The 14,462-nt window shown below is 44.9% G+C and overlaps 3 protein-coding genes across 8 annotated transcripts in view; 2 read left to right on the top strand and 1 right to left on the bottom strand.

Moving 5' to 3' along the window:
• The window catches only part of Camta (Calmodulin-binding transcription activator), a 99,969-nt gene that overhangs the window by 59,608 nt on the left and 25,899 nt on the right, over positions 1-14,462 (top strand). The window lies entirely within an intron of this gene.
• tn (tripartite motif containing protein thin) overlaps positions 1-14,462 on the bottom strand; it is a 41,533-nt gene that overhangs the window by 17,038 nt on the left and 10,033 nt on the right. For all 6 annotated transcript variants that reach the window (XM_086914276.1, XM_086914278.1, XM_086914275.1 and 3 more), the window contains exons 3-4: positions 3,453-3,634; positions 2,413-2,646 (exon numbers count right to left, since the gene is read on the bottom strand). In XM_086914276.1, coding sequence (XP_086770402.1) covers positions 2,413-2,646; positions 3,453-3,632 — 414 coding nt within the window. In that variant the 5' untranslated portion in view covers positions 3,633-3,634. The remainder of the gene's footprint in view (positions 1-2,412; positions 2,647-3,452; positions 3,635-14,462) is intronic.
• LOC100872289 (uncharacterized) overlaps positions 162-14,462 on the top strand; it is a 37,859-nt gene continuing 23,558 nt past the window's right edge. Inside the window, exons 1-4 of the mRNA XM_086914288.1 lie at positions 162-433; positions 527-620; positions 893-1,044; positions 1,190-1,403. Coding sequence (XP_086770414.1) covers positions 429-433; positions 527-620; positions 893-1,044; positions 1,190-1,403 — 465 coding nt within the window. The 5' untranslated portion in view covers positions 162-428. The remainder of the gene's footprint in view (positions 434-526; positions 621-892; positions 1,045-1,189; positions 1,404-14,462) is intronic.

Below are 14,462 nucleotides of genomic sequence, written 5' to 3'. Positions count from 1 at the left end.
CGTTTTCGAATCGAGTCGATACGCAGTTCGCTTTCGATATTTCTGTGGCTAATTTAAAAATTTCAAGATCGATCGAAGCGTAATTCGGAAGTTCGAGAAGTATTCGAGGAGTTTTTCATCCGAACGAGCATCGGCCTGCAATCGTGTTGCCAAGGTAGGAGAACCACGGAGGAAAACCATCGTGTTTTGGTTTCGCGATTGTTCGCTCATTTGTCAAAAATTCCTCCATAACCTTCAATTCATTCGTTCACTCGCCAACATGTAGCCGCACTTTTCCTTTTATAAATTAATAATTCAATCTAAAATTCTGCAAGAAGAAATGATCCTCCAACCACAATATAATATCTCAATATTCTCGTCGTGACTCGATTGACCATCCGACCATCATGTTTTTCGAATCTTGAAGGTTTCCTTTGCACGTATCAATAATGGAGTGAGAATTTATTCGAACCGCCTCTCCCTATCCAACCATATCCAACCATTTCCTCGAATAACCTCTCCTCCCTTTCTCTTCTTTTTTTTCCAGAAATTTGCCGCCGAATTTCGTACAAGATTTCCTTAAACTGCATAACAAATATCGAGCTATTCACAATTCCCCTCCGTTAAAAATCGACGATGAGGTAAATCGACACGGGTTTCCCCTTATTTCCTCGAAATAAGAAATATTCTTTCTCCAAAGCAGCGTAGCTAGCTTTGAGTGGCTACGATTCCGTTTTCAATATGGAACACCGTCGTTTCTCCGCGTCATTTTCGTAAATTTTTTATATTATAACGCGATTTAGCGGATAAATTTCAACGACGAGGTTGAAATGTAAACCTCGGAAATGAAACGGAACTCGAACGAACGGCGAATATTCTATAATCCGTGTAAACGGCCGGAATTCTTTTCAAGTTGAACGAGTTGGCGCAAGAATGGGCGGAGAGGCTAGCGAAAAAGGGTATTCTTCAGTACAAATCGGACCCGAAGTACGGCGAAAACATATACATATCCCCGTGGAGGAATTTGCCTTACGACATCAAACCGAAGGATCCGTTGGAATCTTGGTTGGTTAAGTTTATATATATATATATATATATCTTCAGAATAAGAATTATCTTTTTTTCTTTTTTAAATTTACGACTGTACGATCGTCGTAATTGAAATTTCGTGCGAGAAGACTCGATAAGTGGTATATTATATTTGATTTAGGTATCGAGAGGGTGATTACTACAAATACGGAAACAACGATATAAAAGGTTTGAACAGCGTGTGCCACTTCACTCAACTAGTATGGAAGAATACGCAATCGATCGGTCTTGGGATAGCCATCGCTATCAACGGGGCATTTTACTTCGTTTGCTTTTATTATCCCTCTGGCAACATCGAAGGCCAATTCAAGGAAAACGTATTGCCACCGATCAAGGTATATTTTTAACGTTTCAACGTGTATAAATATTTTCAATTTCGTCCACCTATCGTCGTATATTCCCCCCCCCTCCCCCCCGCTTCTAAAATTTAATTCCATTCACGATTTTCTTTTTCTTTTTTCTTTTTTTTTTCGAAATCGCGATCGATCGCGAAGATCTTCGACGAAATTAGGAAATTAGAAAATAATAGGAAGGGATTGGAAATCGCAATCACAGGTGTAATCACAGTTGTTGGCGATATATGAGGGGAAGGAAGGAAAAGTGAGAAACGTAGGCAGCAGAATTTTCCTGGACAGGCAGGGCAAATCGAATCGTCGCCAAGAACCTTTTTGATCGATCGGGAACGATCTTGAATTTCAGGCACGAATGCTCTTTCCTTCTTTTTCCTGCCCCCAAAGAGCAATATCCACGAGCTGTCGATATCCGATCGTAAACTCTACTCTGTCTCAAAGACGATCGAGGCAACCGATTTTATTCCTAGCTGGAGATAGACGCGAATCATTGCCGGGGTTTAGCGTTTTTTCGAGACAATTCGGGATTTCCATCGGTCTGATCCCTCCAATTTCGGCTTCCCGATCCCTTCGAATTCTTAACAGAGAGAGAAAGAGAGAGAGCTACTCGATCACGAATCCACTACTCGAGTCTGTTTTTAATCTCCATCGACAATGACCGTGGATTATTCCACCTCGGTTCGGATTCCACCGTTTAATCCTCGAGAGGGTTTTTAATCGGCGGGAAATTAGAAGAAACTGAAAGGTGAGGGGTAGTAGTCGAACCGTGAAATCCGTTTCTCCTCCCATCTTCTCGTGGTAAGTCGATATTTCCACTTTTTTCTCTCCTTCCATTTTCCACACCTAAAAGAAGTATAGGTTCTCCAACGGGCGAGTCGGAGCCCGAAATATCGAAAATACGGATGTTTCGTCGATTCAAACGAATCATCTTTTAATTTTTCCCCTCTTGGCGATTTTTCTTTTTCACGAAACACAGAGAACACACAGAGGTTACCTGGGAATTGATGCGCGTTATTTCACGCCTCAGGATGTCCATGTGAGCGTCCTTGCACTCGGGGCAACATTTTTTCTCGCAGTGGACGCAGAGGCTGCAGTAGCTCTTCTCGGAACAAACGCCGCAACGTTCCATGGTTTGGCCGCTGGTCGGGTCCGGCAACTCTCCTGTGATCTCGATGTGCAGCTCCAGGAATCGTTGGAGGGTGACGTTGGTCGGGAACGCCTGGACGCCCTACGCCGCGACATACAACACACGGGTTAAGAACTCCGATCGAATTTTAATCGAATAACGACATGAAACGTCTCCTTCGGAAACGAAACGAAAGAAATTCCAAGCGGAAGGGAGAGAGAGAGGGGTGACTTTGATCTCGGCACGCGTACACGGCTTTTACCTGAAATTGAATTTCATAGGAGGAAAGAGAGAGAGAGAGAGAGAGAGAGAGAGAGGGATCGTTTTCAATTGCATTCCTCCGTTTCAACCTCTTCTCCTCTTCTCCTTCCTTCTTTCCTTCCTTCCTTCCTTCCTTCCTTCCTTCCTTTCCCCTCCCTTCCTTTTTTCTCTCCAAGCTTTATCCAACGTTTGTCGCTCGCGTCGCCGCTTTTAATTAAGGATAACCGAGAGTTGCGTTTGATTTCGAATCACGTCACGGTTTTTTTCGATACACAAGGAGTTAGAAATGGTTCGCGTCGAGAGGCGTCGCTCGGAGAGAAACTGTGTGAAATTTTGTATCCAATTTAACGAGGGATTAGTGTGCAGATTCGTCGTTGAATAAAGACGAGGTCGCGTCTCGCGATTGAATTAAAAAAAAAAAGAACTTCGTTTATATTTAAATAATAATCCGTTTTATACAGGACGAGATCATCGCTGATTTTTCTTCCACGAATTTAAATAAAACGTTTTTTTTTTTCTTTTTTCTTCTTTCTCGATTCGACCTCGCTCGACGCCGCTCGAATGAATTTTATTGTTTCCAATAAAACGACGAAAAGGGAAAGAAATTGGAAAAAAGAGAGGGATCCAATTCAATAATATCTCCTCACCTGGTAGGGTATACGATGTTCCGCACGGCATTCTGGACATTTCACCTGTCGGCGCACGTAGTCAACGAGGCCATCCATACACGGTTCCATGCAGAAGCTGTGCTGACATGGCAATAACTTGGGGTTCCTGTACCGGTCCAGGCATATCGCGCACGTTAGCAGTTGTTCGAACTGCTCCATGCCTGCCCACCACACATGTGAAAGAAAGGAAAAAAAAAAAAAACGTGTGTTATTTAGCGCGTTCGTTGTTTCGTTCCACTCGTTAAATGTTACACACGATGGAAAACGATAATACTAATTCATCCTACGAGTGTTGTTATATACGCGAGAGTGGGATTCATTTTAGTCACGCGCGTCACATTGGTTTTTTAACCAATTTCCCCGCGAAAAAGATTCTTCGAATCCCTTACGCCACTCCTCGAAATACAAACTCTCATCCTCGTCATAGCGTCAATAAATAGTTCAAACTATGTGTAATTCACTGCCTGTTGCAATTCGAGATCTTTATTGTGCCAAGTCGTTATTCATCGTGTCGCGTCCCACGGATATTTACATTCATTCCGACCAATATTTTCTTCTACCTCTTCTTCTTCTTCTTCTTTTTCTCGATTCGACGAGCATCTGGAGCTCGACCCTAACCATTTCCTTTCATCGCTCGATTTCTAACGAGCAACCGATTCCTCTCGACGAGGCCTCTCGCGTTTTTTCTACCCCCACCTCCTCTCCCCTCGATTCGTCGCGGCCAACGAGACAATGTCAAGTTCTTTCAGTGTCGTTGCCTCTTCTATTTCGAGACGCGGGTATGCATCATCCAAGTTGTCGCCCGAGGGAGAACAACTTGGCCGCCCGGCGAATTTTACGCGAATCGGCCCGAGATCGGCCTCCACCGGCTTGGCACCGATTCCGGATCGTTTCAAAATTCCTCGATCGATTTATGACCGAGAGATCGCCGACTCTCGGTTTCGAAAGAGGCCGACCGAATTAACGGATTCCCTCCCCCACCCCCCTCCCCCCCTTCCCTCGATCGATGGAAGATCTCGTAACGATTTCATTTTTTCAACGACTCTGCGAAAAACGCAGGCTCGAGCCAAGCAAAATAACGCAGATTTCTCGATAAAACGAGGATGTTCGTTCGCATCCTCGTTCAGTGACACTCGTCCATTAAACGTTCGTTAATAATAGAGATACGAACGGATCGAGAAAGAAAGTTTTCTTTTAATGGACGATCATCGACGATACGATGATCGTCGTTTGAATTAGGGAAGACGTATTCCGATTTTTTTTCTTTTTCTTCCGTTCTGAAATCCGTTCTGGCTGATCTTTCGATCATCGACGTCGACGAAACGATGGACTGGGTTAAATTTAAAATCGAGAACCGCGTATGAAAGCGTGTTCCGTTCGCGTATCAGAGCCAAATCCCGTTTCGCAAGATACGTCGTCGTTAAACGTCGAAGGCCGTGCCAAGGACCGATCGGCCGCGAAAGTGCTCGGCCGCGAAACAAGCGTACGTTAGAAAGCATTGTTACACTTAGACGAACCACTTGTTGATCTTAAAAGCGAATTGCGAAGGGGGTGCAACAGGCGGCTAGCGCTGTGTGTCGTATTAGCAACTTTCTCTGGAATGGCGAGGATGCGACGAGGATGGAACGCTTAATCCACGACACGCTTGCCCACTTGATTCCGCTTCTTTCGACACAAAGGTTTTACCTTCGTTACGACTCGTAGCTTCTCGAACGAAAGGAACGGAAAGGAAGCTCGAGGTGTGAATGTGAGATCCGATTCGTTTCATAGGGGTTGGTCTCCTCGGAATCGGTATCCCAAGCGGAATGATATTTTTGGCAATCGCGTTCGTTCGACGGCAAGGAAGAAGAAGAAGAAGCAACAAGCGGTGGCTCACGGGAAAATTCGATGAAAAATACGGAGAATCGTGGGGGACAAAGAATAAACGTACTTGCGTGTGTAATATATTCGATGATACGGAATCATTGCCGAATCGTTCCATCTCGTTTCGACTTTCGACGAGGAGAAATTTCTTTCTTTTTTTCCTTTTCTTGGGGGAGGGAAGTAACGGGAGAGGAAAGAAGAGACGAGATTTTCGACTCGATGACGCGTCGAGAAAAACGGCTCGGAGATGGCACGTGGCACCGTTATTATTTTCGCGCCAAGCGAAAATCGAGTGCGGCGTCACGAGCTGATTCAGCCTTTTCCTTTGTCTACACGAAAATACCGATCCGAAATTGTGGGCGTCGTTTCAACGAGTCACGATCCAAATGCTCGTTTATTTGGTATTCATATTTCGCTCGATGCATCGCACGAACACGTGAAACGGGATATTTCTGTTTTATTATATATCGCGATGCTTAGCGTGCGTTTTGTTTGCTGTTCGTCAATTGGGATCTTCTCAAATTTTCTTTCGAAATCGAAACGACTAACTTCGTAACATTTCACTCTTCGTTATATACTCGTTAGCTGGGGAAAAAACGTTTTATCGAACGTTTTATGCGTACGAAAATTCCAATTCTTCCTCCATACTTTTCGAGAAATTAAAATTCTCACTCGAAATTGCTCTCTTCTATTCTCGTCGAAATCACTTTTTTAAATAACGAGCAACACAACGGTAACATATATGAGTTTACTTGGAACATACGTACCCAGACAATTATACGATAAACTTTCTCCCTCCCTCTCTCTCTCTCTCTCTCTCTTTCTCTCTCTCCTTCTTCCTAAGACGAAGTTTCAAAGCGTCGGCATAAAATAAATCCTAGTGCTCTCCTCGTCGAACGATAAAAAAGGAGCAGGTAAGGAGGAGGTAAGGAGGAACAAAAAGAGAAGAAAACGAAAGTCCCTATTATCGACGAAACTCCTTCGCGTCGCCTTCTTCGCCGAAGAGGAGGAAACTTTTCTTCGCCCGAGCTTTTCGCCCTTCCCTTCCCTCGAAGAGAGGAAGAAACTTTATATATATATATATAAAAAGAAAAAAAAAAAAAGACGCGCACAAAATGCTGTATTCACACGCGACTCACTCACGAACTACGCTCTCATCGATCCATTCATGAACCCTCGCCGCTACTCCCCTCGACGTAGGCGAGAAAAAGAAAGGGAGAAAATAATTGGCAAAAAGGCGAAAAGACTGAGACGCGATCTCGGCCCACGAGATACTGACTGCCGGATACACACCGTGCTCGCTGGAATCGGTCGGTCCAGCCTATAGTTCCGACACTTTTCGACGTCAGACGGGCAGACTTACGGTAGCGAGCCGGGTGCTATACTTAGACGGAGACCTTCGATTTCCGCCGCTACGTTTTCGACGAAGGATCCACGCAAGGAACACGCACACACCGGCACACTTTTAGAATCCACGCGTGTCGGAGAAACGGATTTCCAACCGAGCGAAATCCCGGTGAACGAAATTTCGGTTTCGATCGCGAGACGAAGGCGGGTACGAGAGAGGGAGAGATTATTTTTCGCGAGCGGAGAGGAGACAAAAGAGGGCCTTGATGCAAATTTAACGCGAATCTTTGAAATCGCGTGTTTCCCAGAAAATGGAAATTTTAAAGAAACGAGATCTCGACGGAGTAATCGACGATATCTGTGGGGAGAAGGAGTGTTGTATTGTAGGGTAAAGGTCTAGAAGAGAGGTGATCTATGATCGGTGTAGATTCGGTCGATTGTTATTAAATTGCCACGCGCTCGTAGTCGTTGTGAACGACGGCCACGAATTCCCCTCTCGGATGTCGTTCACTCTAAATTAGCCGCGACAATACCGGATTTGATTTCTAATTTCCAATTGTCCGTTTTGTGGGCGAGGAGAGGGGATTGACGAGGGCCGTGTAACGAGCGCCATTTAATAAAGCCTTCTGTTTAACGTCGGCATTAATATGCATTTTGTCGTTTCGGACGGAGATCGATGGAAATTCCTATTCAATTTCCTGTCACGGCCCCTCTCCTCCCGTCGAAAATCAATAGGAGGGACGGTGAAAGTGGACCATCGGTTTCCTGCCATTGTTATTTTTCCGCGTCTTTAATTATCGTCCCCGATTTAGAAGGGTATTCGAAACGTACGTACGTACGTCGGCTCTGCTCGTCGCGATCCTCGTGATCTGTCATTTATTTATTAATACGTCCACACGTTCGGATTTAAATTTAAACGGACGAATTCGCGCTCGAATTCGTGTCCAACAGCACGTCTCGAGATTCCATGTATTCCACGCAGATACCTTTTTTCTTTTTTTTTCGTTTTTCCAAGGATTGGAAAACGAGGATCGATCCGGTTCTTTGCATCTCGTGTAAATGCATTATTATTATTATTATTATTATTAAACAAAGGGAGAAGATTCCAGGAAAACGGAGGATTTTCCCGTTGAACGAAAAGACGCGAGCGATGGGATGGAACGAAGGCAACCGTGTTTAACCAGTCGATTAGAAATTGTAAATTAACCCCGTTTATCGGGATTAAAGTTAAAAACGGGTGGGAGGGGGGGGGGATGCACGACGTCAGCCCCTGAATCGATATCAATTATATTCAATCTGGCGGCACGCCAAGCACCGAGGCCAATATTAAAGGCTAATCCAGATGATCGGATACAGTTGCGCGAGGAAAATTTCACGGAATTCCCCAGATCGACTTCGTTTCCACCGGAGGGGAAAAAATTATTTTATTATCGATGTTCGGCATTTCTCGACAAACGAACCATAAGTTTTTTTTTTCTCTCCTCTTGTCGATCGATCTTCTTTTTACACCCGTAGATTCCTTCTACTTTTCGACGTTAACCCCCCCGTAACCCCCTCCCCGGCACGAGCAAGGGAGGAAGAGGAGCGAATACGCGTCGTAGAGACGAGATAAATTAGAAGTGGAGGAAATTAGGTTCGTCCCTTAGGTGGGACGAAGACATTATTAGGCGAGCGGTTACGAAGTTTCGGGTCGGCAAAAAGTTTAGCGGTCCAGAAATAGTGGTTTGCCGATCGCGATTCAACGTTCCTATTAGCGTCTAGGATCGAAGGAACGAAGATCCGACGCTAAAGTTAGCTCGTTCTCCAGCGCTGCGTATTCTCAGGGTGGAGCTCTTAGAATAGCCCCCGCCAGTACTGCTCTACTACTCCGCTTTTCTTATCGACCCGAGCTTTTCTCTCGTCGGCAACACAGCTTTCTACACGGCGATTTACCAGGCGGCCGTTTCGACCGGCCGGCAAAACTCGGTCGGAGGGCGTGACGCGGGGGTCGATAAGCGGGAATTTTCTTACCTAACTGTGGCGGCACTGCCAACGAACCGAACGAACGGCTTTGTTTAATCGAACCTCATCGCGAGGGAAGGCAAGGGCCTTATTTCCTGCGATAAAATAAAATTTGTAATTCCTCTCCTTTCTGAATCCTTTTAATTGGATTGGAATAATAGACGAATCGTTGTCCGGAGAAACGAATTAGAATTTTGGAGCGGAAGAAATCGAAATATCTCCCCTGCAAAAGGTTAATATCCAATATTCCATCGTTCCAGGATGCAGGAATATATCTAGGATCACGGAGGGAACACGATCGTTGAAAATTGCTCGTGACTCGATAGGAATTTCATACCGATCCGCCGAAGAATTTATGGAACGCCTATATGACAAAGTTGTGCAACATCGCGTCGCGACGTTGTATCATCGGTCGAGAAAAGCCGTTTTACGGCGGTTTTTCAAAAATCATCGCATCCCTTTTATCGAATCCCTCCCGCGGTTTTACACAATCAAATGTCGCGACACGTGCGTTCGAATTCGATCGTATTTTCGATCATACGTTGTTGCGCGATTTCTATTTTTCTATCGTATTCGAAACGTCCGTTCGTTCGAGATCGATTTTCTTTCCCGTTGTTACGATCCCAAGTGTGTTTTATCCACAGTCCTTCAATTCCAACACGTGATTATGAGATTCGATGTTGATTATGGATCGTTAAATATTCCTCTCGCGAAAGACTCGAGCGTGGAGGGATCGAAACGATCGTCCGATCCACTCGAATCATCTATTTAACAAAAGTACGTCTATTTGTCGGCATCGACCAACCATTGTTCACGTACCATACGTTTTAACCAGCCTCCCTTCCTTCGTTATATCGATTTCTCTTCTCCACGAAAGAGAGGGAGAGAGAGAGAGAGAGAGAGAGAGAGAGAGAGAGAGAGAGAAAAAATTTCTCTACACATCTCGTGTTTCGTTGCCCTTTCCCAGCTTTCTAATTGACAAATGCCCGGCCCGAACGTAATAGTATCCCTATCCAGGATAAATCTATATGAATTTTTCCACTGTCGAAAGTAGCGGAGGCTGAAAGTGCTTTCGCCACTGGCTTTAGCCCTTACACCCCCTCTTCCCTTCCTACCTTCTCCCCAGCGTATTTTCTCGCCTTTTCTTATACTTTCTCCCTATCTTTCCTTTCCTTCCCCTTCCTACCTCGTAACTCGCAGTCATCCAAACCCATCATCCCTCGCTCTATTTCGCTCGTCATATTCAATTTCTGCGTTAACCATTATTCATTACTACATCCGCGTGTTTCCTTCCATCGTTCGCCTCGACTAGTTGATCGTTCGAAAATTTTCCACCGTAACGGTTTTTATTTCCAAGAGTCGACCTCTTACTTTTCCCTTAGTTTTCTTGTTATTATACATCCCCTCTTTAACTGTCATTTCCGCGAGTTCACCCAATCTGCCATTAAAGTTGCACGATTGTTACGACGGATAAACGTTGTTAACTTCTTTCACAGGCTGTTTAGAGTTAACGAAACGGGGGAAGGGAAGAGAGAGGAGGAGCGCATCGCCACTATGGGTCTAAAATTGCGGACGATCGTGCTCGAGGACAGACACGGCGAGGAAGGACGCAGTCACGAACTGCGTGCTCCCGTAATTCCGAGTCCCGTAATCGCGTTGCAAAGTTTTCGACCGAGCCACAATTCGTTTTGCCCGCAATTCTTCCGTCTTTTTACGACGAATTTCGTTCCGATAACAATGTCCACCTTTTTTCTCCCCTCCTGGCCAAGGGGCAGTTTCCATTTGCGCGTCAAAGCGTGGTTTCACAGGCCTCGCATTGAATTTCGACCTCCACCTCTTTGGAAATATTTTTCCAACGAGCAATTCGAATCGAAGCAGTTCAAATTGCGACGCTCGATAAAGAGGGAGACAGGATCCCCTGGCGGGGCCCGCAATTTTTCACCAAAGGAAAAGATAAACACGAGTTAGCACGCGCCCCGTTTGCTTTTCTTCTTCAATCCATCGAGGCTTGGCACGTATAAGAAAGTTTTCTTCGTCGTGTTCGTAAAAGAGCGGTTAGAGAAAGGTTCTTTTTACACTTGGTAGCAGACTGGACGCCGATCGGATGAATTGTCCACGCTTTTCGAGGCGGTGCATTATTATCGCGCGACACTTATTGTCACGCTCGAGAAATGTTTTGATTCGTGATGTTTTGGCGAGACTTGGTACTACTACTAGTATTACTTTTTCACGTTGAGTCGGGGAAAGATTTCGTCCAATCTTTTCTTCGAATTTTATCTCGTGCGTTGTTCGTTTATCGAAACGATATATGTCGGTCAGACGTCTCGAAAACATTGTTCTACGATAAGAACGAGAATCGTCGAGGAGCGTCTAATAATGTGATTTTTTTTTTTTTTATTCTCGTCGTTGGAAAAGCGATTCGATAGAAGTAATTGCTGAAGCAACGAGTTTTACGAGAGTATCGAGAAGAGAAAACAGTATCGCGGAGAAAAAAATATCGCAAAATTTAGCGAAGACATTGAAATTGAAGTCTCGGCTAAAGTTAATCTCTCTTCTCCTCGATCACCACGATGGAATTTTCTTTTCATTATTTCTCGCGAACGACTTGGAAATATTTTCAACGTTTCGCCGCGTAGCTTAGTCATAAAGAACTGAAATTTGACAAAAGCATCCGCGACGAAACAATGGTCGAAAAGCAGTGGCAACAACCGTTGATTTACCGTTGTCGCTTGGACAATTTTTTTCGAACTTTCGTCCCCGTGGCAAACCTCTCGTTCCCCCTCCCCCTCCCTCTCCTCATCCTTTCTCCTTCTCTACTTTTTCTTTTTCTTTTTTTTTTTTTTTTTTTTCCCCTTTCATTTTTTTCTCGCCCCTCTCGCCACCCCGTTTGATAACGGAGGGTCGGGCAATATTTTAAACAACGTCACATCGTTTCGCCCGTCAGCGTTGCGGAATCGTGGCGTTTAATATAAAAATTCTCCTCCTCCCTTTCTGTTTCTCTTCCCTCCTTTCCCCTCGAACGTTTTTTTTCTCTCGTCCCCCTCCATTTCCTTTCGAATCATCCCTTGCACATGGCCACGACCAAGAGGGAGAGGAGAAAGCGAGAGAGAGAGAGAGAGAGAGAGAAAATCGCTATCGCCGTAGGAGGATGGCGATACGAGAAGAAAGATTTGCGAGCCCCTGGCCGCACCACGATCGTGGCGCAATAACAAAACAAAGGAGATTTAAAGGGTTGTTTGCTCGCTTCGTTTATCGCGTTTACAGCTCTGCTCTTCCGTTTCTGCTCTTTCTCTCCCCCCCCCCCTAAGAGAGAGGAAGAAATAGAAATAGAAATAGAATAGAAGTAAAAATCGTGGAAGAATCGCGGCGAGGATGTGCTTGCTCTCGGACGAAAGATAAGATTTCGAGACGGGGAGAAGTTCGTTTAAGGGAGCACTCGTAAATGGAGTAATTAGAATTCACGTCGGGTCTCGTTTAATATTTCACCACTCTCTCTCTCTCTCTCTCTCTCTCTCTCTCTCTTGTTTCTGATTCAAACAGCCTGATTTATCGTAAGTTTTCCGGGCGAAGCAACCGTTTTAGTTGAAAAATTTATTACGTTTCTTCGTAAAGAGGCGGGGGAAGAAGACTATGTTTTCAAGCCACGGCGAAACATTCGTTCGATGTTATCGAGGAGAGTAGAAGAGAGAAAGGAAAAAGAAAAGGAGAGAGAGAAATTCGATATATTATCGCACGTAACCTAGTTTTTTTCACGACGTTATCCTTAATCGACAGTCGGCGTAAATTACGACCGATCAAACCTTGAACGACACAGATTCGTTTATCCGCGAATTTATCCTCTCATTCATTCTCCCCCCCCCGCTCCCCTCATTTTCGATAAATAGAACTCGCCGCCCCTATCCTCGAATGTTTAATTACGAGATGTTCCAATATTGACGCTCGTTCGACGTACTCCCTCCCCTCCTCCCCCGATGTCGATGAGTTTCCAACAATGGGATCTTACAAGTTCCGCGTATAATTTCCGCGAAAATCATCACGAGTTCGAACTTGAAATTTCAGAGAATGAGGAGGGCGAACAAAAGTTGGCGAACGCGATGCTCCGTCTGTGCGTAGACTGTGCCGATCGTGCAATCTACAAACCGCCCTTCGTATTCTTGCATTCGATCGATTGCATTGCCCCGATAAACAAAACAAAACTTGTCCGCATTTTTCCTCCCTCTTGAACGCGTAATTCAAATCAACATTTGGAGAACGAGAAAGATCGATTGAAGATACACAAAAGAAACGGAAGGATTCGATTAATGTCACGGGCCAGCTCGAGAAGTCAATTAAAAATTTCTCGAGACTCGCCGATTCCTCTCGAGGGAGGAAGTTTTGAATGGATTCTTAATTGGATTATGTGACGGATAGTTAATTAATTTCGCGGTGGAAATCCACGAGCGGGTTCGGTTGAAACGCACTCGATTAATATCGGTTCTCTCGGTTGTAGAGCGAAGGAGGAGGGAGGTTTATCCTCGAAGCTCCGTTTCTCTTCTTTGCAATTCTAATATTTCTCTTCCATCGTCCGTTAATTACTCGTTGTGTAGTAGCGAGTATTTCTCAGGGAAGGGAGAGGAAAGGGAGGCGATTTCATAAAATTTTCGAATCGTTTCGTCGCGCCCTCGTCCTCCTCGTCCACCTCGCTCCTCTTTCTTCCCCACTCGAAACTCACGAAACTCACGAAAGTGGAAAGTTCTCTCTCGACGATCTCTCGAGAATGGCCTGCGCGGACGATTCGTATTTTTGAGGAGCCGCATTTCTTATACCGGCGGCAGATTTTTCAATTAATCCGAAACGGTATTGTTGTGCGGGGGGAGGGGGGGACGGTCGTTATTATTCGGGAGGGAAGTGGGTCGTAGGGAGGTTGGTCGGTCGGTTGGGACGACAATACGCCAGAATCGGAACTATGCCGAGTCGACAAAGAGATAATCGTCGTGCTTCGCATTGTTAATCTTAATTAACGCCTCGGCGAGGTACGCACGATAACGTAAGAAGTTGCCGCGTTTTATTCGAATTGCAGGGACAGTCAAGTTGAAGTTTAATTGGACGGAGGCCACCTCGAGGCTTGAGACAGAGTCTCCCTCTCCCTCTCTCTCTCTCTCTCTCTGGAATAAAATGGAATCTTTTTCTTTCTTTTCGGGTCGGGCTCGAGGGAGAAGAAGGAAGAGAGGAGGGAGGGGGGATAGTCTGGGACAATAACCGTGGACAAAGACCGTTGCCTCTCGCCATTTTCTCCACGCTGTTCGCTCTTTTGTTTTCATCGACTCGCTTTACCTTTAAAGGCCCTTTCTTCATTAACGATGCGCGATTGATCCCGATAGATCGTTGACGGATACGGGATTAAAAGGTGGGACAGGAATTTCCTCGACTAATAATAATAATAATAATAATAATAATAATAATAATAATAATAATAACAATAATAATAATAATAATAATAACGTTTCTCCTTTGCGGGGAGAATTGTTTCGTCGTGGAAATACAAACGAACGAACGAACGTTTATTAAAGCGACGAATGCGAATTCGTCTTCTTCACCGTTCCTCTTCTCAACTTCTCCTTCCGTTTTCAACCCCTTCCCTCGAGAAAGTTGTTTCACACAGCTATAGCGGTTTTCGTTATTGCTAATGCAAGAGCTCGAACATCGGCCCGTTTTAGACAGATTTGAATAATGCATAAAGGATCGTTTCCTTCCCCCCCCCCCCCTCCCCCCTCTGCTATCGTTCTATAAAATTATTCA

This window comes from Apis florea, unplaced genomic scaffold (assembly GCF_048593485.1).
Source record: "Apis florea isolate Af1SG1 unplaced genomic scaffold, ASM4859348v1 contig_3587_pilon, whole genome shotgun sequence".
Taxonomy (NCBI): domain Eukaryota; kingdom Metazoa; phylum Arthropoda; class Insecta; order Hymenoptera; family Apidae; genus Apis; species Apis florea.
This window is presented reverse-complemented; position numbering and strand designations above follow the sequence as displayed.